This window comes from Heterodontus francisci, chromosome 1, assembly GCF_036365525.1.
Source record: "Heterodontus francisci isolate sHetFra1 chromosome 1, sHetFra1.hap1, whole genome shotgun sequence".
Taxonomy (NCBI): domain Eukaryota; kingdom Metazoa; phylum Chordata; class Chondrichthyes; order Heterodontiformes; family Heterodontidae; genus Heterodontus; species Heterodontus francisci.
Genome location: NC_090371.1, coordinates 2,568,272 through 2,593,838, shown reverse-complemented (window position 1 = coordinate 2,593,838; position 25,567 = coordinate 2,568,272). Strand labels below are relative to the sequence as shown.

The window sequence follows — 25,567 nt, the reverse complement described above, 5'->3', positions numbered from 1 at the left end:
TAAATGGAATTTAACACAGACAAGTGTGAGGTGATGCATTTTGGGAAGTTAAACCAGGGCAGGACATATACAGTGAATGGCAGGGCCCTGGGGAGTGTGGTGCGGTGCTCCCTCAGTACTGAACCTCCAACAGTGCAGCACTCCCTCATTATTGACCCTCCGACAGTGCAGCACTCCCTCAGTATTGACCCTCCGACAGTGCAGCACTCCCTCAGTACTGAACCTCCAACAGTGCAGCACTCCCTCAGTACTGACCCTCCGACAGTGCAGCACTCCCTCAGTACTGAACCTCCAACAGTGCAGCACTCCCTCAGTACTGAACCTCCGACAGTGCAGCATTCCCTCAGTACTGAACCTCCAACAGTGCAGCACTCCCTCAGGACTGAACCTCCGACAGTGCAGCACTCCCTCAGTACTGACCCTCCGATAGTGCAGCACTCCCTCAGTACTGAACCTCCAACAGTGCGGCACTCCCTCAGTACTGAACCTCCGACAGTGCAGCATTCCCTCAGTACTGACCCTCTGACAGTGCGTCACGCCCTCAGTACTGACCCTCTGACAGTGCGGCACTCCCTCAGTATTGACCCTCCGACAGTGCGGTGCTCCCTCAGTACTGACCCTCCGACAGTGCAGCACTCCCTCAGTACTGACACTCCGACAGTGCAGCACTCCCTCAGTACTGACCCTCCGACAGTGTGACACTCCCTCAGTACTGACCCTCTGACAGTGCAGCATTCCCTCAGTATTGACCCTCCGACAGTGCGGCACTCCCTCAGTGCTGACCCCTCCGACAGTGCAGCACTCCCTCAGTATTGACCCTCCGACAGTGCAGCATTCCCTCAGTATTGACCCTCCGACAGTGCAGCACTCCCTCAGTACTGACCCTCCGACAGTGCGTCACACCCTCCGTACTGACCCTCTGACAGTGCGGTGCTCCCTCAGTATTGACCCTCCGACAGTGCGGTGCTCCCTCAGTATTGACCCTCCGACAATGCAGCACTCCCTCAGTACTGAACCTCCAACAGTGCAGCACTCCCTCAGTATTGACCCTCCGACAGTGCGGCACTCCCTCAGTACTGAACCTCCAACAGTGCAGCACTCCCTCAGTATTGACCCTCCGACAGTGCAGCACTCCCTCAGTACTGAACCTCCAACAGTGCAGCAGCTCCCTCAGTACTGAACCTCCGACAGTGCAGCATTCCCCTCAGTACTGAACCTCCAACAGTGCAGCACTCCCTCAGTACTGAACCTCCAACAGTGCAGCACTCCCTCAGTACTGAACCTCCAACAGTGCAGCACTCCCTCAGTACTGAACCTCCGACAGTGCAGCACTCCCTCAGTACTGAACCTCCGACAGTGCAGCATTCCCTCAGTACTGACCCTCTGACAGTGCGTCACGCCCTCAGTACTGACCCTCTGACAGTGCGGCACTCCCCTCAGTATTGACCCTCCGACAGTGCGGTGCTCCCTCAGTACTGACCCTCCGACAGTGCAGCACTCCCTCAGTACTGACCCTCCGACATTGCAGCACTCCCTCAGTACTAACCCTCCGACAGTGTGACACTCCCCTCAGTACTGACCCTCTGACAGTGCAGCATTCCTCAGTATTGACCCTCCGACAGTGCGGCACTCCCTCAGTACTGACCCTCCGACAGTGCAGCACTCCCTCAGTACTGAACCTCCGACAGTGCAGCATTCCCTCAGTATTGACCCTCCGACAGTGCAGCATTCCCTCAGTACTGAACCTCCGACAGTGCAGCATTCCCTCAGTACTGACCCTCTGACAGTGCGGTGCTCCCTCAGTATTGACCCTCCGACAGTGCGGTGCTCCCTCAGTATTGACCCTCTGACAGTGCAGCACTCCCCTCAGTACTGACACTCTGACAGTGCGGTGCTCCCTCAGTACTGACCCTCTGACAGTGCAGCACTCCCTCAGTATTGACCCCTCCGACAGTGCGGCGCTCCCTCAGTACTGACCCTCTGACAGTGCGGCGCTCCCTGAGTACTGACCCTCCGACAGTGCGGTGCTCCCTCAGTACTGAACCTCCGACAGTGCAGCACTCCCTCAGTACTGACACTCTGACAGTGCAGCGCTCCCTCAGTACTGACCCTCCGACAGTGCGGCGCTCCCTCAGTACTGACCCTCTGACAGTGCAGCACTCCCTCAGTACTGACCCTCCGACAGTGCGGCACTCCCTCAGTACTGACCCTCTGACAGTCCGGTGCTCCCTCAGTACTGACCCACTGACAGTGCGGCAGTCCCCTCAGTACTGACACTCCGACAGTGCAGCGCTCCCTCAGTACTGACCCTCTGACAGTGCGGCGCTCCCTCAGTACTGACCCTCCGACAGTGCAGCGCTCCCTCAGTACTGACCCTCTGACAGTGCGGCGCTCCCTCAGTACTGACCCTCCGACAGTGCAGCGCTCCCTCAGTACTGACCCTCTGACAGTGCGGCGCTCCCTCAGTACTGACCCTCCGACAGTGCGGTGCTCCCTCAGTACTGACACTCCGACAGTGCAGCGCTCCCTCAGTACTGACCCTCTGACAGTGCGGCGCTCCCTGAGTACTGACCCTCCGACAGTGCGGCACTCCCTCAGTACTGACCCTCCGACAGTGCAGCGCTCCCTCAGTACTGACCCTCCGACAGTGCAGCACTCCCTCAGTACTGACCCTCTGACAGTGCAGCGCTCCCTCAGTACTGACCCTCCGACAGTGCGGCGCTCCCTCAGTACTGACCCTCTGACAGTGCAGCACTCCCTCAGTACTGACCCTCCGACAGTGCGGCACTCCCTCAGTACTGACCCTCTGACAGTGCGGTGCTCCCTCAGTACTGACCCACTGACAGTGCGGCAGTCCCTCAGTACTGACACTCCGACAGTGCAGCGCTCCCTCAGTACTGACCCTCTGACAGTGCGGCGCTCCCTCAGTACTGACCCTCCGACAGTGCGGTGCTCCCTCAGTACTGAACCTCTGACAGTGCAGCACTCCCTCAGTACTGACCCTCTGACAGTGCGGCGCTCCCTCAGTACTGACCCTCCGACAGTGCGGCGCTCCCTCAGTACTGACCCTCTGACAGTGCAGCACTCCCTCAGTACTGACCCTCCGACAGTGCGGCACTCCCTCAGTACTCACCCTCTGACAGTGCGGTGCTCCCTCAGTACTGACCCACTGACAGTGCGGCGCTCCCTCAGTACTGACCCTCCGACAGTGCAGCACTCCCTCAGTACTGACACTCCGACAATGTGATACCCCTCCTCGGTTCTGACCCTCCAACAGTATGACACCCCCCTCAGTATTGACCCTCCGACAGTGCGGTGCTCCCTCAGTATTGACCCTCCGACAGTGCGGCGCTCCCTCAGTACTGACCCCCCGACAGTGCGGCGCTCCCTCAGTACTGACCCTCCGACAGTGCGGCGTTCCCTCAGTACTGACCCCCCGACAATGCGGCACTCACTCAGTACTGACCCTCCCACAGTGCGGCTCTCACTCAGTACTGACCCTCTGACAGTGTGGCGCTCCCTCAGTACTGACCCTCCGACAATGCGGCACTCCCTCAGTACTGACCCTCCCATCGTGCGGAGCTCCCTCAGTACTGACCCTCCGACAGTGCGGCGCTCCCTCAGTACTGACCCTCCGACAATGCGGCACTCCCTCAGTACTGACCCTCCCACAGTGCGAAGCTCCCTCAGTACTGACCCTCCCACAGTGCGGAGCTCCCTCAGTACTGACCCTCCGACAATGCGGCACTCCCTCAGTACTGACCCTCCCATCGTGCGGAGCTCCCTCAGTACTGACCCTCCGACAATGCGGCACTCCCTCAGTACTGACCCTCCCATAGTGCGAGCTCCCTCAGCACTGACCCTCCGACAGTGCGGAGCTCCCTCAGTACTGACCCTCCGGCAGTGCGGAGCTCCCTCAGTACTGACCCTCCCACAGTGCGGAGCTCCCTCAGTACTGACCCTCCCACAGTGCGGAGCTCCCTCAGTACTGACCCTCCCACAGTGCGGAGCTCCCTCAGTACTGACCCTCCGACAGTGCGGAGCTCCCTCAGTACTGACCCTCCGACAGTGCGGAGCTCCCTCAGTACTGACCCTCCCACAGTGCGGAGCTCCCTCAGTACTGACCCTCCGACAATGCGGCACTCCCTCAGTACTGACCCTCCCACAGTGCGGAGCTCCCTCAGTACTGACCCTCCGACAGTGCGGTGTTCCCTCAGTACTGACCCTCCGACAGTGCGGTGTTCCCTCAGTACTGACCTCCCGACAATGCGGCACTCCCTCAGTACTGACCCACCCACAGTGCGGAGCTCCCTCAGTACTGACCCTCCCACAGTGCGGAGCTCCCTCAGTACTGACCCTCCGACAGTGCGGAGCTCCCTCAGTACTGACCCTCCGACAATGCGGCACTCCCTCAGTACTGACCCTCCGACAGTGCGGAGCTCCCTCAGTACTGACCCTCCGACAATGCGGCACTCCCGCAGTACTGACCCTCCCACAGTGCGGAGCTCCCTCAGTACTGACCCTCCCACAGAGCGGTGCTCCCTCAGTACTGACCCTCCCACAGTGCGGAGCTCCCTCAGTACTGACCCTCCGACAGTGCGGAGCTCCCTCAGTACTGACCCTCCGACAGTGCGGCGTTCCCCCAGTACTGACCTCCCGACAATGCGGCACTCCCTCAGTACTGACCCTCCCACAGTGCGGAGCTCCCTCAGTACTGACCCTCCGACAGTGCGGAGCTCCCTCAGTACTGACCCTCCGACAGTGCGGCACTCCCTCAATACTGACCCTCCCAGAGTGCGGAGCTCCCTCAGTACTGACCCTCCCACAGTGCGGAGCTCCCTCAGTACTGACCCTCCGACAATGCGGCACTCCCTCAGTACTGACCCTCCCACAGTGCGGAGCTCCCTGAGTACTGAACCTCCGACAGTGCGGCACTCCCTCAGTACTGACCCTCCCACAGTGCGGAGCTCCCTCAGTACTGACCCTCCCACAGTGCGGAGCTCCCTCAGTACTGACCCTCCGACAGTGCGGCACTCCCTCAGTACTGACCCTCCCACAGTGCGGAGCTCCCTCAGTACTGACCCTCCCACAGTGCGGAGCTCCCTCAGTACTGACCCTCCCACAGTGCGGAGTTCCCTCAGTACTGACCCTCCCACAGTGCGGAGCTCCCTCAGTACTGACCCTCCGGCAGTGCGGAGCTCCCTCAGTACTGACCCTCCCACAGTGCGGAGCTCCCTCAGTACTGACCCTCCGGCAGTGCGGAGCTCCCTCAGTACTGAACCTCCCACAGTGCGGAGCTCCCTCAGTACTGACCCTCCGAAAGTGCGGCACTCCCTCAGTACTGACCCTCTGACAATGCGGCACTCCCTCAGTACTGATCCTCCGACAGTGCGGAGCTCCCTCAGTACTGACCCTCCGACAATGCGGCACTCCCTCAGTACTGACCCTCCCACAGTGCGGAGCTCCCTCAGTACTGACCCTCCCACAGTGCGGTGCTCCCTCAGTACTGACCCTCCCACACTGCGGAGCTCCCTCAGTACTGACCCTCCCACAGTGCGGAGCTCCCTCAGTACTGACCCTCCCACAGTGCGGAGCTCCCTCAGTACTGACCCTCCCACAGTGCGGAGCTCCCTCAGTACTGACCCTCCCACAGTGCGGAGCTCCCTCAGTACTGACCCTCCCACAGTGCGGAGCTCCCTCAGTACTGACCCTCCAACAGTGCGGTGCTCCCTCAGTACTGACCCTCCGACAGTGCGGAGCTCCCTCAGTACTGACACTCCCACAGTGCGGAGCTCCCTCAGTACTGACCCTCCGACAGTGCGGAGCTCCCTCAGTACTGACCCTCCGACAGTGCGGCACTCCCTCAGTACTGACCCTCCCACAGTGCGGAGCTCCCTCAGTACTGACCCTCCCACATTGCGGAGCTCCCTCAGTACTGACCATCCCACAGTGCGGAGCTCCCTCAGTACTGACCCTCCCACAGTGCGGAGCTCCCTCAGTACTGACCCTCCCACAGTGCGGAGCTCCCTCAGTACTGACCCTCCCACAGTGCGGAGCTCCCTCAGTACTGACCCTCCCACAGTGCGGAGCTCCCTCAGTACTGACCCTCCCACAGTGCGGAGCTCCCTCAGTACTGACCCTCCGACAGTGCGGCACTCCCTCAGTACTGACCCTCCGACAGTGCGGCGCTCCCTCAGTACTGACCCTCCGACAGTGCGGAGCTCCCTCAGTACTGACCCTCCGACAGTGCGGCACTCCCTCAGTACTGACCCTCCGACAGTGCGGCACTCCCTCAGTACTGACCCTCCCACAGTGCGGAGCTCCCTCAGTACTGACCCTCCCACAGTGCGGAGCTCCCTCAGTACTGACCCTCCGACAGTGCGGCACTCCCTCAGTACTGACCCTCCGACAGTGCGGCACTCCCTCAGTACTGACACTCCGACAGTGCGGCACTCCCTCAGTACTGACCCTCCGACAGTGCGGAGCTCCCTCAGTACTGACCCTCCCACAGTGCGGCACTCCCTCAGTACTGACCCTCCGACAGTGCGGCACTCCCTCAGTACTGACACTCCGACAGTGCGGAGCTCCCTCAGTACTGACACTCCGACAGTGCGGAGCTCCCTCAGTACTGACCCTCCCACAGTGCGGAGCTCCCTCAGTACTGACCCTCCGACAGTGCGGAGCTCCCTCAGTACTGACCCTCCGACAGTGCGGAGCTCCCTCAGTACTGACCCTCCGACAGTGCGGAGCTCCCTCAGTACTGACCCTCCGACAGTGCGGCACTCCCTCAGTACTGACCCTCCGACAGTGCGGCACTCCCTCAGTACTGACACTCCGACAGTGCGGCACTCCCTCAGTACTGACCCTCCGACAGTGCGGAGCTCCCTCAGTACTGACCCTCCGACAGTGCGGAGCTCCCTCAGTACTGACCCTCCGACAGTGCGGCACTCCCTCAGTACTGACCCTCCGACAGTGCGGAGCTCCCTCAGTACTGACCCTCCCACAGTGCGGAGCTCCCTCAGTACTGACCCTCCGACAGTGCGGAGCTCCCTCAGTACTGACCCTCCGACAGTGCGGAGCTCCCTCAGTACTGACCCTCCGACAGTGCGGAGCTCACTCAGTACTGACCCTCCGACAGTGCGGAGCTCCCTCAGTACTGACCCTCCGACAGTGCGGAGCTCCCTCAGTACTGACCCTCCCACAGTGCGGAGCTCCCTCAGTACTGACCCTCCGACAGTGCGGAGCTCCCTCAGTACTGACCCTCCCACAGTGCGGCACTCCCTCAGTACTGACCCTCCCACAGTGCGGAGCTCCCTCAGTACTGACCCTCCCACAGTGCGGAGCTCCCTCAGTACTGACCCTCCCATAGTGCGGAGCTCCCTCAGTACTGACCCTCCGACAGTGCGGAGCTCCCTCAGTACTGACCCTCCGACAGTGCGGAGCTCCCTCAGTACTGACCCTCCCACATTGCGGAGCTCCCTCAGTACTGACCATCCCACAGTGCGGAGCTCCCTCAGTACTGACCCTCCCACAGTGCGGAGCTCCCTCAGTACTGACCCTCCCACAGTGCGGAGCTCCCTCAGTACTGACCCTCCCACAGTGCGGAGCTCCCTCAGTACTGACCCTCCCACAGTGCGGAGCTCCCTCAGTACTGACCCTCCCACAGTGCGGAGCTCCCTCAGTACTGACCCTCCGACAGTGCGGCACTCCCTCAGTACTGACCCTCCGACAGTGCGGCGCTCCCTCAGTACTGACCCTCCGACAGTGCGGAGCTCCCTCAGTACTGACCCTCCCACAGTGCGGAGCTCCCTCAGTACTGACCCCCCGACAGTGCGGAGCTCCCTCAGTACTGACCCTCCGACAGTGCGGCACTCCCTCAGTACTGACCCTCCGACAGTGCGGAGCTCCCTCAGTACTGACCCTCCGACAGTGCGGAGCTCCCTCAGTACTGACCCTCCGACAGTGCGGCACTCCCTCAGTACTGACCCTCCGACAGTGCGGCACTCCCTCAGTACTGACCCTCCCACAGTGCGGAGCTCCCTCAGTACTGACCCTCCCACAGTGCGGAGCTCCCTCAGTACTGACCCTCCGACAGTGCGGCACTCCCTCAGTACTGACACTCCGACAGTGCGGCACTCCCTCAGTACTGACCCTCCGACAGTGCGGAGCTCCCTCAGTACTGACCCTCCCACAGTGCGGCACTCCCTCAGTACTGACCCTCCGACAGTGCGGCACTCCCTCAGTACTGACACTCCGACAGTGCGGCACTCCCTCAGTACTGACCCTCCGACAGTGCGGAGCTCCCTCAGTACTGACCCTCCGACAGTGCGGCACTCCCTCAGTACTGACCCTCCCACAGTGCGGAGCTCCCTCAGTACTGACCCTCCCACAGTGCGGAGCTCCCTCAGTACTGACCCTCCGACAGTGCGGAGCTCCCTCAGTACTGACCCTCCGACAGTGCGGAGCTCCCTCAGTACTGACCCTCCGACAGTGCGGAGCTCCCTCAGTACTGACCCTCCGACAGTGCGGCACTCCCTCAGTACTGACCCTCCGACAGTGCGGAGCTCCCTCAGTCCTGACCCTCCGACAGTGCGGAGCTCCCTAAGTACTGACCCTCCCACAGTGCGGAGCTCCCTCAGTACTGACCCTCCGACAGTGCGGAGCTCCCTCAGTACTGACCCTCCCACAGTGCGGCACTCCCTCAGTACTGACCCTCCCACAGTGCGGAGCTCCCTCAGTACTGACCCTCCCATAGTGCGGAGCTCCCTCAGTACTGACCCTCCGACAGTGCGGAGCTCCCTCAGTACTGACCCTCCGGCAGTGCGGAGCTCCTTCAGTACTGACCCTCCGGCAGTGCGGAGCTCCCTCAGTACTGACCCTCCGGCAGTGCGGAGCTCCCTCAGTACTGACCCTCCCACTGTGCGGAGCTCCCTCAGTACTGACCCTCCGACAGTGCGGCACTCCCTCTGTACTGACCCTCCCACAGTGCGGAGCTCCCTCAGTACTGACCCTCCCACAGTGCGGAGCTCCCTCAGTACTGACCCTCCCACAGTGCGGAGCTCCCTCAGTACTGACCCTCCCACAGTGCGGAGCTCCCTCAGTACTGACCCTCCGACAGTGCGGCATTCCCTCAGTACTGACCTCCCGACAATGCGGCACTCCCTCAGTACTGACCCTCCCACAGTGCAGAGCTCCCTCAGTACTGACCCTCCCACAGTGCGGAGCTCCCTCAGTACTGACCCTCCGACAGTGCGGAGCTCCCTCAGTACTGACCCTCCGACAGTGCGGCACTCCCTCAGTACTGACCCTCCGACAGTGCGGAGCTCCCTCAGTACTGACCCTCCGACAGTGCGGAGCTCCCTCAGTACTGACCCTCCGACAATGCGGAGCTCCCTCAGTACTGACCCTCCCACAGTGCGGAGCTCCCTCAGTACTGACCCTCCGACAGTGCGGAGCTCCCTCAGGACTGACCCTCCGACAGTGCGGCGCTCCCTCAGTACTGACCCTCCGACAGTGCGGCGCTCCCTCAGTACTGACCCTCCGACAGTGCGGAGCTCCCTCAGTACTGACCCTCCCACAGTGCGGAGCTCCCTCAGTACTGACCCTCCGACAGTGCGGAGCTCCCTCAGTACTGACCCTCCGACAGTGCGGCGCTCCCTCAGTACTGACCCTCCGACAGTGCGGAGCTCCCTCAGTACTGACCCTCCCACAGTGCGGCACTCCCTCAGTACTGACCCTCCGACAGTGTGGAGCTCCCTCAGTACTGACCCTCCGACAGTGCGGAGCTCCCTCAGTACTGACCCTCCCACAGTGCGGAGCTCCCTCAGTACTGACCCTCCGACAGTGCGGAGCTCCCTCAGTACTGACCCTCCCACAGTGCGGAGCTCCCTCAGTACTGACCCTCCGACAGTGCGGAGCTCCCTCAGTACTGACCCTCCGACAGTGCGGCACTCCCTCAGTACTGACCCTCCGACAGTGCGGCACTCCCTCAGTACTGACACTCCGACAGTGCGGCACTCCCTCAGTACTGACCCTCCGACAGTGCGGCACTCCCTCAGTACTGACCCTCCGACAGTGCGGAGCTCCCTCAGTACTGACCCTCCCACAGTGCGGAGCTCCCTCAGTACTGACCCTCCCACAGTGCGGCGCTCCCTCAGTACTGACCCTCCGACAGTGCGGCACTCCCTCAGTACTGCACTGTAGTGTCTGCCTAGATTTTTGTGCTCAAGTCCTGGAGTGGGAATTATGATTATTGCTTATTATGATTGCTGTTGCTGGAATCTCTGGGCTGAGTCTCTCGGGCTCTCTATTCATTTCTGTCTCTTTCCCTCAGGCTCAGGATCCATTTTGTTGGATGATGTTTTCTGCTCCGGGTCAGAATCCTCTCTCACTCAGTGTCAAAGCAAAGGTTGGAAAATCCACAACTGCCAACACTCAGAAGATGCTGGTGTTCGATGTGATCCACGTAATGTTTTTCCTGTTCTTTACATCGGGCAGATGCTTGATCCGGGGGAGGACATTGGGGGAAATCTGGGGGTGATGTCTGGTGGGGTAAGAAGCCTCGGGAGGGAGGGAGCATAGCCTGGGCCTTGGCCTGGGGTCTGGAGGACAGCCTGGGCCTTGGCCTGGTGTCTGGAGGACAGCCTGGGCCTTGGCCTGGGGTCTGGAGGACAGCCTGGGCCTTGGCCTGGGGTCTGGAGGACAGCCTGGGCCTTGGCCTGGGGTCTGGAGGGCAGCCTGGGCCTTGGCCTGGGGATGGAACACAGCCTGGGCCTTGGCCTGGCTGGGTGGAGCACAGCCTGGACCTTGCCCTGGGGTCTGGAGGACAGCCTGGGCCTTGGCCTGGGGATGGAACACAGCCTGGGCATTGGCCTCGGGTTTGGAGAACAGCCTGGGCATTGGCCTGGGGTTGGAACACAGCCTGGGCATTGGCCTGGGGTTTGGAGAACAGCCTGGGCATTGGCCTGGGTGGGTGGAGCACAGCCTGGGCCTTGGCCTGGGGTCTGGAGGACAGCCTGGGCCTTATCCTGGCTGGGTGGTATACAGCCTGGGCCTTGGCCTGGGTGGGTGATGTGCAGCCTGGGTGGGTGGTGTACAGCCTGGACCTTGGCCTGGGTGGGTGGTGTACAGCCTGGGCCTTGGCCTGGCTGGGTGGTGTACAGCCTGGGCCTTGGCCTGGCTGGGTGGTGTACAGCCTGGGCCTTGGCCTGGCTGGGTGGAGCACAGCCTGGGCCTTGGCCTGGCTGGGTGGTGTACAGCCTGGACCTTGGCCTGGGGTCTGGAGCACAGCCTGGGGCTTGGCCTGGCTGGGTGGAGCACAGCCTGGGCCTTGGCCTGGCTGGGTGGTGTACAGCCTGGACCTTGGCCTGGGGTCTGGAGCACAGCCTGGGCCTTGGCCTGGGTGGGTGGTGTACAGCCTGGGCCTTGGCCTGGCTGGGTGGTGTACATCCTGGGCCTTGGCCTGGCTGGGTGGTGTACATCCTGGGCCTTGGCCTGGCTGGGTGGTGTACAGTCTGGGCCTTGGCCTGGGTGGGTGGTGTACAGCCTGGGCCTTGGATTGGGTGGGTGGTGTACAGCCTGGGCCTTGGCCTGGCTGGGTGGTGTACGTCCTGGGCCTTGGCCTGGGTGGGTGGTGTACATCCTGGGCCTTGGCCTGGGTAGGTGGTGTACAGACTGGGCCTTGGCCTGGGTGGGTGGTGTACAGCCTGGGCCTTGGCCTGGGTGGGTGGTGTACATCCTGGGCCTTGGCCTGGGTGGGTGGTGTACAGCCTGGGCCTTGGCCTGGGTGGGTGGTGTACATCCTGGGCCTTGGCCTGGGTGGGTGGTGTACATCCTGGGCCTTGGCCTGGGTAGGTGGTGTACAGACTGGGCCTTGGCCTGGGTGGGTGGTGTACAGCCTGGGCCTTGGCCTGGGTGGGTGGTGTACATCCTGGGCCTTGGCCTGGGTGGGTGGTGTACAGCCTGGGCCTTGGCCTGGGTGGGTGGTGTACAGCCTGGGCCTTGGCCTGGGTGGGTGGTGTACAGCCTGTCAAGAGGTTCAGGTTTGAGAGGCTGTGGGTGCTAACACACTCCTCGGGTGGATATCCATTCAATGCTGTGCCTGAATACTCGCCTGGAGTCGTGTGGCACTGCTGCCAGGAGGTCAATGGTTGTTCAGGAGCTGCACTCAAGCAGACAAAAATTCAGTTGGTAAAAGGAGAGTTTAACTAAGCCATGGGGAACTGCAGGAGGTGGCGTAGTGGTAATGTCACTGAGCTGGTAATGCAGAGGCCCAGGCTAAAATTAATTAATAATTTAATTTAAATAATTAATAAAAATCTGGAATTAAAAGCTGGTCTAATGATGGCCATGAAACCATTGTCAATTGTTGTAAAAACCCATCTGGTTCACTAATGTCCTTGAGCACGGAAATCTGCTGTCCTGACCTGGTCTGGCCTACATGTGACTCCAGACCCACAGCGATGTGGTTAACTCTTACAGGCCCTCTGAAATGGCCGAGTAAGCCACTCCATTGTATCTAACTGCTTATGGATGGGCAACAAATGCTGGCCGGGCCAGTGACGCCCACATCCCATGAAAGAATAAAACAAATAGGCAGCCTATCCTGAGTGAGCTGATGTCAGTGTTTGACTGCACAATTACTTAGCTAGAGTTCAATTCCAGATTTTTAATAATTATTTGCATTTAAATCCCATCAGCTGACATGGTGGAATTTGATCCCATGTCCCCAGGGGATTAGTCTGGGCCGCTAATTCAGTGACATTACCATTACCTCACCGTAACCCTTTGGTAAAGCCCAGGGTACTTTCTGCTTTCTTAACCGCTCTCTCAACCTGTCCTGCCACCTTCAATGACTTATGCACATATACACCCAGGTCTCTCTGCTCCTGCACTCCTTTAGAATTGTACCCTTTATTCTATATTGTCTCTCCATGTTCTTCCTACCAAAATTAACCATTTCACATTTCTCTCCATTGAACTTCATCTGCCACCTGTCTGCCCATTCCACCAAATTGTCTATATCCTTTTGAAGTTCTACACTATCCCGCTCACGGTTCACAATGCTTCCAAGTTTCGTATCATTCACAAACTTTGAAATTGTGCCCTGTCATTAATATATATCAGGAAAAACAAGGGTCCCAACACTGATCCCTGGGGAACTCCACAACAAACATTCCTCCAGCCCGAAAAACATCCATTATCCACTACTCTTTGTTTCCTGTCACTCAGCTAATTCCCTATCCATGTTGCTACCGTCCCTTTTATTCCATGAGTTACAAGTTTACTCACAAGTCTGTTGTGTGGCACTGTATCAAACACCTTTCGAAAGTCCATGTACACCATATCAATAGCAATGCCCTCATCAACCCTCTCTGTTACCTCCTCAAAAAACTCCAGCAAGTTAGTTGAACATGATTTTAGGAAGGATGTGAGGGTCCTTGAGAGGGTGAAGAGAGGATTTCCAAGAATGGTTCCAGAGATGGAGGATTTTAGTTACAAGGTTAGGCTGGGAAAATTGGTTTTGTTCTCCTTAGAACAAATGAGACTGAGGGGAGATTTAATAGAAATGTATAAAATTGTGACAGGCTTAGAAAAGTTAGACAAAGAAAAACTGTTCCCATTAACAAATGATGCAAGGACTAGGGGACCCAGATTGAAGGTTTTGGGCAAGAGATGCAGGGGGAATGTGAGGAAGCACTTACTTACACAGCTGGTCGTAATGACCTGGAACTTGCTCTCCACAAGGGTGGGGGAAACAGAGACAATCACTGACTTCAAAAGGAAATTGACTTTCAGGGTTACGGGGATTGAGCAGGGGAGTGGGACTGACTGTATAGCTCTGCAGAGCTGGCACGGACTCGATGGGCCGAATGGCCTCTTCTGTGACATAAATGAACTTGTGACTACACAGAGCAATGTAATTGTAAAATCCAGGCCTATGACTCTAGCCCTGGGCACCAAGAGTGGCTTGGTTGTGCCATTACTGACCGAGCTGGCCGAGTCCTAAAGGACATAGCTGCTCGACTGGGTCTGCGGCGGGTGGTGAGGGAGCCAAGAGGGAAAAACATACTTGACCTCGTCCTCACCAATCTGCCTGTAGCACAAGCGTCTGTCCATGACAGTATTGGTAGGAGTGACCACCGCACAGTCTTTGTGGAGACAAAGTCCCATCTTCACATTGAGGATTCCATCCATCGTGTTGTGTGGCACTACCACCGTGCTAAATGGGATAGATTCAGAACAGATCCTGCTCCTGATCCTAATCTATATCCCTTGTGAATTGTAGCAGATTCCAGGTGAGCACAGAATCTTGTTCAGCTCATGGTGGTGTAGCTCTGGTCTGTTGTCTTGGACTGGAGAGCTGCAAGTGACCCACAACCCCACAGGATGGATGTGGGACTCAAAAGCAAATCAGTAACTGGTACTCAACGTAATGTTTCCGTGACATCGGATGTAAATGCAGTAATTGTCATCCTCTGATTTCACAGGGCAAGCTGGAGACATGCCCAGCTATAGACTCGACCAGATGTCTGAGCTTCACGAGTCGCTCAATAAGCTGTACCTCAGCCAGAAGCACTGCCAAGTGAAGATTCTGGTCCTGACAGCTAGGCGAGGGCCTGTTAAACTACACCTGTGTGCACACAGATTAATCCTGTCACTCAGCACAGACGGGAACCTCATCAGCGAGAACAAAACCAGCGGAATCCAAATGATGGTTCAGCAAGATTGCCTGCCCTATGTGGAAGATTTCATCAGGTAAAGAGCGTGTTTACTAAGGGTGCACATATAAAACTTTGACAAAACATACGGCAATTTTGGAAAGAGGAAAAGTAGAGTTTCTAAAACTTTCTAAAGCGAGATATGGAGTTTAGAAGTTATGAAGTTACATTAAATCTTTCTAAATCTCTGGAAATCTCTGCAGGAAAGATGTGAAGGCGTTGGAGAGAATGCACAAAAAATTCACAAGAATGATTCCAGGGGTGACTGACTTCAGTTATGTGGATAGAGTGGAAAAGCTGGGCTCCTTAGAGAAGAGAGGATTAAAGGAAGATTTAATAGAGGTGTTCAAAATTGTTATTGGTATTGATAAAGAAACTCTTTTCAGTAGTTGTGATCTGGAATGCACTGTCTACATAAGAACACAAGAAATAGGAGCAGGAGTAGACCATATGGCCCATTGAGCCTGCTCCACCATTCAATACGATCATGGCTGATCCTGGGCTTCAATTCCACTTTCCTACCCACTCCCCATATCCCTTGATTCCCTGCATGAACAAAAATCTATCTATCCCAGCCTTAAATGTATTCAATGATGGAGCATCCACAACCCTCTGGGTGGAGTGATTTCTCCTCATCTCAGTCTTACATGATCGGCCCCTTATCCTGAGACTGAGCCCCCGTGTTTTAGATTCCCCGACCAGTTAATCTCTCATCTTCTACCCTATCAGAATAATGTATGTTTCAATGAGATCACCTCTCATTCTTCAAAACTTCAGACAATATAAGTCCAATTTACTCAGCTTCTCATCAAAGGACAACCCCCTCATTCCAGGGACCAATTTAGTGATCCTTCGCTGTGCCGTCTCCAATGCAAGTATATGCTTTCTTAAATTTGGAGACTATTACGGTCAAGTGAGGAGGGGTCGAAGGGCTTCCCTCTTTTCCCTCTCCTTGTTTGACCACAACAGGTTTAATTCTTTCTTAAAGTGGATGTACTGGCCAATTCAGTAGGTGTTTGATTCCTTACTTGCTATAATCATCACAAGAACCAATCAGACAGGTTTTCTTGAGTTAACAAAGAAAGAGGTTAACTTTATTATACCTAAACTGAACTAATAAAAATAAGAAACAATGCGCCAATTTTCATTCACACACAGTCAGGAGGTTTACACACACACACACAAATAGGTTACAGAGTGGGCAAAGAACAAAGAACAGTACAGCACAGGAACAGGCCATTCGGCCCTCCAAGTCTGTGCCGATCTTGATGCCTGCCTAAACTAAAACCTTCCGCACTTCCGGGGACCGTATCCCTCTATTCCCAACCTATTCATGTATTTGTCAAGATGCCTCTTAAACGTCGCTATCGTACCTGCTTCCACCACCTCCCCCGGCAGCAAGTTCCAGGCACTCACCACCCTCTGTGTAAAGAGCTTGCCTCGCACATCCCCTCTAAACTTTGCCCCTTGCACCTTAAACCTATGTCCCCTCGTAACTGACTCTTCCACCCTGGGAAAAAGCTTCTGACTATCCACTCTGTCCATGCCGCTCATAACTTTGTAAACCTCTATCATGTCGCCCCTCCATCTCCGTCGTTCCAGTGAACACAAGTTTTTCCAACCTCTCCTCATAGCTAATGCCCTCCAGACCAGGCAACATCCTGGTAAACCTCCTCTGTACCCTCTCCAAAGCCTCCACGTCCTTCTGGTAGTGTGGCGATCAGAATTGCACGCAATATTCTAAGTGTGGCCTAAGATTCTGTACAGCTGCAGCATGACTTGCCAATTTTTATACTCTATGCCCCGACCGATGAAGGCAAGCATGCCGTATGCCCTCTTGACTACCTTATCCACTTGCGTTGCCACTTTCAGTGACCTGTGGACCTGTACGCCCAGATCTCTCTGCCTGTCAATACTCCTAAGGGTTCTGCCATTTACTGTATACTTCCCACCTGCATTAGACCTTCCAAAATGCATTACCTCACATTTGTCCGAATTAAACTCCATCTGCCATTTCTCCGCCCAAGTCTCCAACCGATCTATATCCTGCTGTATCCTCTGACAATCCTCATCATTATCCGCAAGTCCACCAACCTTTGTGTCGTCCGCAAACTTACTAATCAGACCAGCTGCATTTCCCTCCAAATCATTTATATATACTACAAAGAGCAAAGGTCCCAGCACTGATCCCTGCGGAACACCACTAGTCACATCCCTCCATTCAGAAAAGCACCCATCCACTGCTACCCTCTGTCTTCTATGACTGAGCCACTTCTATATCCATCTTGCCAGCTCACCTCTGATCCCGTGTGACTTCACCTTTTGTACCAATCTGCCATGAGGGACCTTGTCAAAGGCTTTACTAAAGTCCATATAGATAACATCCACTGCCCTTCCTTCATCAATCATCTTCGTCACTTCCTCAAAAAACTCAGTCAAATTAGTGAGACACGACCTCCCCTTCACAAAACCATGCTGTCTCTCGCTAATAAGTTCATTTGTTTCCAAATGGGAGTAAATCCTGTCCTGAAGGATCCTCTCTAATAATTTCCCTACCACTGACGTAAAGCTCACCGGCCTATAATTTCCTGGATTATCCTTGCTACCCTTCTTAAACAAAGGAACAACATTGGCTATTCTCCAGTCCTCTGGGACCTCACCTGTAGCCAATGAGGATGCAAAGATTTCTGTCAAGGCCCCAGCAATTTCTTCCCTTGCCTCCCTCAGTATTCTGGGGTAGATCCCATCAGGCCCTGGGGACTTATCTACCTTAATGCTTTGCAAGACACCCAACACCTCCTCCTTTTTGATAATGAGATGACTGAGACTATCTACACTCCCTTCCCTCGACTCATCATCCACCAAGTCCTTCTCTTTGGTGAATACTGATGCAAAGTACTCATTTAGCACCTCGCCCATTTCCTCTGTCTCCACACATAGATTCCCATCTCTGTCCTTGAGTGGGCCAACCCTTTCCCTGGTTACCCTCTTGCTCTTAATATACATATAAAAAGCCTTGGGATTTTCCTTAATCTTGTTTGCCAATGACCTTTCTGACACCTTTTAGCCCTCCTAACTTCTTGCTTAGGTTCCTTTCTACTGTCTTTATATTCCTCAAGGGATTTGTCTGTTCCTAGCCTTCCAGCCCTTACGAATGCTTCCTTTTTCTTTTTGACTAGGCTCACAATATCCCGCGTTATCCAAGGTTCCCGAAACTTGCCAAACTTATCCTTCTTCCTCACAGGAACATGCTGGTCCTGGATTCTAATCAACTGACGTTTGAAAGACTCCCACATGTCAGATGTTGATTTACCCTCAAACAGCCGCCCCCAATCTAAATTCTTCAGTTCCTGCCTAATATTGTTATAATTAGCCTTCCCCCAATTTAGCACCTTCACCAGAGGACTACTGTTATCCTTATCTACAAGTACCTTAAAACTTACGGAATTATGGTCACTTTTCCCGAAATGCTCCCCCACTGAAACTTCGACCACCTGGCCGGGCTCATTCCCCAAAACCAGGTCCAGTATGGCCCCATCCCTAGTTGGACTATCTACATATTGTTTCAAGAAGCCCTCCTGGATGCTCCTCACAAATTCTGCCCCATCCAAGCCACGAGCACGAAGTGAGTCCCTGTCAATATAGAGGAAGTTAAAATCACCCACCACTACAACCCTGTTACCTTTACATCTTTCCAAAATCTGTCTACATATCTGCTCCTCTACCTCCCGCTAGCTGTTGGGAGGCCTGTAGTAAACCCCCAACATTGTGACTGCACCGTTCCTATTCCTGAGCTCCACCCATATTGCCTCGCTGCATGACCCCTCCGAGGTGTCCTCCCGCAGTACAGCTGTGATATTCTCCTTAACCAGTAATGCAACTCCCCCACCCCTTTTACATCCCCCTCTATCCCGCCTGAAGCTTCTAAATCCTCGAACATTTAGCTGCCAATCCTGCCCTTCCCTCAACCAAGTCTCTGTAATAGCAACAACATCATATTTCCAAGTACTAATCCAAGCTCTAAGTTCATCTGCCTTACCTGTTATACTTCTCGCATTGAAACAAATGCATTTCAGACCACCAGTCCCGCTGTGCTCCGCAACATCTCCCTGCCTGCTCTTCCTCTTAGTCTTACTGGCCTTATTTACTAGTTCCTCCTCATTTATTTCACTTGCTGTCCTACTGCTCTGGTTCCCACCCCCCTGCCACACTAGTTTAAACCCTCCCGAGTGACGCTAGCAAACCTCGCAGCCCGGATATTTGTGCCCCTCCAGTTTAGATGCAACCCGTCCTTCTTGTACAGGTCCCATCTGTCCCTGAAGAGAGCCCATGGTCCAGATATCTGAAACCCTCCCTTATACACCAGCTGCTCAGCCACGTGTTTAGCTGCACTATCTTCCTATTTCTAGCCTCACTGGCACGTGGCACAGGGAGTAATCCCGAGATTACAACCCTAGAGGTCCTGTCTTTTAACTTTCTACCTAACTCCCTAAACTCCCCCTGCAGGACCTCATCACTCTTCCTGCCTATGTCATTGGTACCAATGTGTACCACAACCTCTGGCTGTTCACCCTCCCCCTTCAGAATGCCCCCTGTCCGTTCAGAGACATCCTTGACCCTGGCACCAGGGAGGCAACATACCATCCTGGAGTCTCTTTCACGTCCACAGAAGCGCCTATCTGTGCCCCTGACTATAGAGTCCCCGATAACTATTGCTCTTCTGCGCTTTGTCCCTCCCTGCTGAACAACAGTGCCAGCCGTGGTGCCACTGCTCAGGCTGCTGTTGTTTTCCCCTGATAGGCCATCGCCCCCAACAGTATCCAAAATGGTAGATTGGTTGAGTTAGAGTTCATAAAAAAAGGTATACAGTCTGTGGGGTTTGGTGATTTGGCTGGCTTCTAGCTGAATTCAGTGGTCCTAAGGCTTTTAGTTTGCAAAAGTAGAAGACTGGTTCGTTGAGTATCTTGAAGATAGCGCTGTGGATGATTTCCTCCACCGGGGTTTCTGATTGTCGCCAGAGTATGCAAAGGTGGTCAGTCAACAGGCAGGATTTGAAAGCTTTCAAGCTGGAATGGAGAGAGAGGGGGACCCCCACTTAGTGTCTGCACATGTCAGAGTCCAGTTGCGTCTCCTCTGCTCTATTTAAATGGTATTCCATCTGCCATGTTCTTGCTCATTCACTTAGCCTGTCCACAGAGTCATAGAGTCATAGAGTTATACAGCACAGAAACAGGCCCTTCGGCCCATCGTGTCTGTGCCGGCCATCAAGCACCTATCTATTCTCATCCCATTTTCCAGCACTTGGCCTGTGGCTTTGTATGCTATGGTGTTTCAAGTGCTCATCTAAATACTTCTTAAATGTTGTGAGGTTTCCTGCCTCTACCACCCCTTCAGGCAGTGTGTTCCAGATTCCAACCACCCTCTGGGTGAAATTTTTTTTCCTCAAATCCCCTCTAAACTTCCTGCCCCTTACCTTAAATCTATGCCCCCTGGTTATGGAACCCTTTGCTAAGGGAAAAAGTTTCTTCCTATCTATCCTATCAATGCCCCTCATAATTTTGTATACCTCAATCAGGTCCCCCCTCAGCCTTCTCTGCCCTAATGAAATCCCCTTGAAGTCTCCTTGCATCCTCCTCACAACTTACACCCCCTCCTAGTTTATCTGCAAATTTGGAAATATTACAATTGGTCCCCACATCCAAATCATTTATATAGACTGTAAACAGCTGCAGCCCCAGCACTGATCTTTGCGGTACCCCACTAGTAACAGCCTGTCATCCTGAGAATGACCCATTTATTCCTACTCTCTGCTTTCTGTCTGTTAACCAATTCTCAATCCATTGCAGTATATTCCCCCCAATCCCATGTGCTCTAATTTTGTTTACAAACCTCCTGTGTGGGACCTTATCAAAAGCTTTCTGAAAATCCAAATACACCACATCCACTAGTTCTCCTTTATCTCTGCTACAAGTAACATCCTCAAAAACTCCACCAGGTTTGTCAAACATGATTTCCCTTTCACAAATCCATGTTGACTCTGTCCAATCATTGCATTATTTTCCAAGTGTCCATTTATCTCATCCTTTATAATAGATTCGAACATTTTCCCTACCACTGACGTCAAACTAACAGGTGTGTCGTTCTCCTTTTTCTCTCACTCCCTTAAATACTGGGGGTTACATTTGCTACTTTCCAATCTGCAGGAACCCTTCCAGTATCTATAGAATTTTGAAAGATAATCACCAATGCATCCACTATCTCTGTAGCCACCTCCTTCAATACTCTGGGATGATGCTCGTCTGGTCTAGGGGATTTATCAATCTTCAATCCAGTTAATTTTTCAATTACTACCTCTTTATTGATGCTAATTACTTTCAGATCCTCATTTTCACACGTCTGTCTAACCTTAGTTATTTATTTGATTAGTGAATTAGTTACTAATATACTAAAGTGAAACTATTAGAAAGTTGCAGTTTCTGAGGTTGGAGCCAAAAGAAAAACACTCACCAGCTACTGGAGGTAAAACAAAAAGAATAAAAGCAGCCCCTCCCCCGCACCTCTCTCCCCCATTGCCCCTTCCCCCACACCTCCCTCCCTCTTGTACTTCCCCTCCCTCCTGCACCTCCCTTCCCCCCTGCACCACCCCTCACCTCCCCTCCCCTTGCACCAACCCTGCCCCCTTGCACTTCCCCTTCCCCCCTGCACCTCCCCTCTCTTCCCCCCCTTGTACCTCCCCTCCCCTCCCCCCTTGTACCTCCCCTCTCCCCGCATCTTCCTCCCCCATTGTCCCTCCCCCCACCCCACACCTCCCCTCCCCCTGCACCTCCCCTCCCCCTGCACCTCCCCTCCCCCTGCACCTCCCCTCCCCCTGCACCTCCCCTCACCCCTGCACCTCCCCTCACTCCCGCACCTCCCCTCACCCCCGTACCTCCCCTTCCCTTGTACCTCCCCTCCCCTCCCGTGCACCTCCCCCACTCCCCTCCCCCTGCACGTCCCCTTCCCCTTCCCTCCCCCTTGTACCTCCCCTCCCCCCTTGCACCAAAGGACGGCAGGAGCAGATTCAATACTGAAAGGAAGTTGGAGAAATAAATACTTTAATAATTTACAGGGCTATGGGGAAAGTGCAAGGGAGTGGGATTAATCAGAAAGTTCTATCAAAGGTTCAACGCAGCCATGATGAGCCAAGTAGTCGTCTCCTGGGCTGCAGCACTCTCTGTGATTCGAGGTTTCGATAGTACAAGTTCCATTAAAAAAATGTAGATATCTGAAATCAATTGCAAAAGTTGCCACGGGGGATGCACACTCATAGATATTTAATATATCAACAGGACAACTCATATCATCTCTTTGCTCATTGGCCATTTCCCTCCTCAGGTATTTTTACACCAAGAAAATTGATATCAATCTGTCTTCAATCAAGTGCATTCACAACATGGCTTCAAATTATGGAGTGACTGCTATTCGAGATTATTGTGATAAACTCTTTTACAAACTTCTCCCACAAGATCCTTCTTTCAAACACCAGCTAGAGCTGTATAACTATGCAGAGGCTGTCAAGGATCCACTGCTGAAAGAGATTTGCATGGAGTATTTTGCTTGGAACTGTGAATCTTTCATCAGATCACCTAGCTGGTATGAGATCACTGGAGATCAGCTCAACATTCTCCTCCTGAGATCAGACATTGTCATCTGGAATGAACTGACCCTGTTCAAAGCTGTAGAAACCTGGATTATCAACAAGAAGAAAACGGAACTGACGCATGAACTAATGGATAAAATCCGATTTCACATGATCTCTCCAGAAGACCTCTCCAAGATTCAGCTACAGTCAAAACTATATGAAGAACATGATAGCTTCTTTCTCAAGAGATTTCTTAAAGCTTTTGAGTTCCATTCTGTATCTGTTGAGCAGCTTAACAAAGAGAGACACTTCTCTGACCTGAGCCTTGAGCCCAGAATTTACATATCCTCAGAATGGAGTGCTGCCCTTCACATTGACCCAAACACACAGGTCCGATCCTCCTCTTCCATGTACTATAATGGTTACCAGTACGTCCATCAAGTCAGCTTCACTCAGCCATCCTCCCCGACCATTTCCTTCCAAACCACCCAATACACCAGCGCGTTCTACAACTCTGAAATGGTGTCTTGGTCAGCGTATTATCACATCAGTGCACAAAGCTGCAAAAGAAGCAGTGTCCCCTGTCCCTACAGTATCTACCCCATAGCAACATTAAACAGCAATGGGCAAAGCAAGGAAAGTCTCATCAGGTATCAAAACAAGGTGCTCCTTCAGTGTAACAATAATTACGTCTCCTATGTGCATGATGTCAAGGAAAACAATGCAGTCCTTCCCTCCTTCAAAGGCCAAGGCCTGTTCTTTTTTGGCTGTGAATCAGGATACTTTTCCACTTTGAAGTTTGTGATCAGACCGATGTACAAATGAGGCAACATCAAAGGACAAGATAAGAAAGAGGTATTAAAATCGCAGTCTACAGACACAATTACACTGTGTACTGATGGTGTTTACACTGCAGTCTACACTATTACACTGAGTACTGATGGAGTTTACATTGCAGTCTACACTATTACACTGTGTACTGATGGAGTTTACATTGCAGTCTACACTATTACACTGTGTACTGATGGAGTTTACACTGCAGTCTACACTATTACACTGAGTACTGATGGAGTTTACACTGCAGTCTACACTATTACACTGTGTACTGATGGTGTTTACACTGCAGTCTACACTATTACACTGAGTACTGATGGAGTTTACATTGCAGTCTACACTATTACACTGTGTACTGATGGAGTTTACACTGCAGTCTACACTATTACACTGTGTACTGATGGTGTTTACACTGCAGTCTACACTATTACACTGAGTACTGATGGTGTTTACACTGCAGTCTACACTATTACACTGTGTACTGATGGTGTTTACACTGCAGTCTACACTATTACACTGTGTACTGATGGAGTTTACACTGCAGTCTACACTATTACACTGTGTACTGATGGAGTTTACATTGCAGTCTACACTATTACACTGTGTACTGAGGGGGTTTACACTGCAGTCTACACTATTACACTGTGTACTGATGGAGTTTACATTGCAGTCTACACTATTACACTGTGTACTGATGGAGTTTACACTGCAGTCTACATTATTACACTGTGTATTGATGGGTGTTTACACTGCAGTCTACACTATTACACTGTGTACTGATGGGGTTTACACTGCAGTCTACACTATTACACTGTGTACTGATGGTGTTTACTCTGCAGTCTACACTATTACACTGTGTACTGATGGTGTTTACACTGCAGTCTACACTATTACACTGTGTACTGATGGTGTTTACACTGCAGTCTACACTATTACACTGAGTACTGATGGTGTTTACACTGCAGTCTACACTATTACACTGTGTACTGATGGAGTTTACATTGCAGTCTACACTATTACACTGAGTACTGATGGAGTTTACATTGCAGTCTACACTATTACACTGTGTACTGATGGAGTTTACATTGCAGTCTACACTATTACACTGTGTACTGATGGAGTTTACATTGCAGTCTACACTATTACACTGTGTACTGATGGAGTTTACATGGCAGTCTACACTATTACACTGTGTACTGATAGAGTTTACATTGCAGTCTACACTATTACACTGAGTACTGAGGGGGTTTACACTGCAGTCTACACTATTACACTGTGTACTGATGGAGTTTACACTGCAGTCTACACTATTACACTGTGTACTGATGGTGTTTACACTGCAGTCTACACTATTACACTGTGTACTGATGGTGTTTACACTGCAGTCTACACTATTACACTGTGTACTGATGGTGTTTACACTGCAGTCTACACTATTACACTGTGTACTGATGGAGTTTACACTGCAGTCTACACTATTACACTGTGTACTGATGGAGTTTACACTGCAGTCTACACTATTACACTGAGTACTGATGGAGTTTACACTGCAGTCTACACTATTACACTGTGTACTGATGGTGTTTACACTGCAGTCTACACTATTACACTGTGTACTGATGGAGTTTACACTGCAGTCTACACTATTACACTGTGTACTGATGGAGTTTACACTGCAGTCTACACTATTACACTGAGTACTGATGGAGTTTACACTGCAGTCTACACTATTACACTGAGTACTGAGGGGGTTTACACTGCAGTCTACACTATTACACTGAGTACTGATGGGGTTTACACTGCAGTCCACACTATTAGACTCTGTACTGATGGAGTTGACACTGCAGTCCACACTATTACACTGTGTAATGATGGAGTTTACACTGCAGTCCACACTATTACACTGTGTACTGATGGAGTTTACATTGCAGTCGACACTATTACACTGAGTACTGATGGTGTTTACACTGCAGTCTACACGATTACACAGTGTACTGATGGTGTTTACACTGCAGTCTACACTATTACACTGTGTACTGATGGAGTTTACATTGCAGTCTACACTATTACACTGTGCACTGATGGTGTTTACACTGCAGTCTACACTGTTACACTGTGTACTGATGGAGATTACATTGCAGTCTACACTATTACACTGTGTACTGATGCAGTTTACATTGCAGTCTACACTATTACACTGTGTACTGATGGAGTTTACATTGCAGTCTACACTATTACACTGTGTACTGATGGAGTTTACATTGCAGTCTACACTATTACACTGTGTACTGATGGAGCTAACATTGCAGTCTACACTATTACACTGTGTACTGATGGAGTTTACATTGCATCCTACACGATTACACTGTGTACTGATGGAGTTTACATTGCA

General features: G+C 53.0%; 1 protein-coding gene across 1 annotated transcript in view; it reads left to right on the top strand.

Annotated features, from left to right (window-relative positions):
* LOC137368540 (galectin-3-binding protein-like) overlaps positions 1 to 23,166 on the top strand; it is a 53,287-nt gene extending 30,121 nt beyond the window's left edge. Inside the window, exons 3-5 of the mRNA XM_068028735.1 lie at positions 10,334 to 10,465; positions 14,490 to 14,757; positions 22,095 to 23,166. Coding sequence (XP_067884836.1) covers positions 10,334 to 10,465; positions 14,490 to 14,757; positions 22,095 to 23,166 — 1,472 coding nt within the window. The remainder of the gene's footprint in view (positions 1 to 10,333; positions 10,466 to 14,489; positions 14,758 to 22,094) is intronic.
* Positions 23,167 to 25,567: the final 2,401 nt, after the last annotated feature.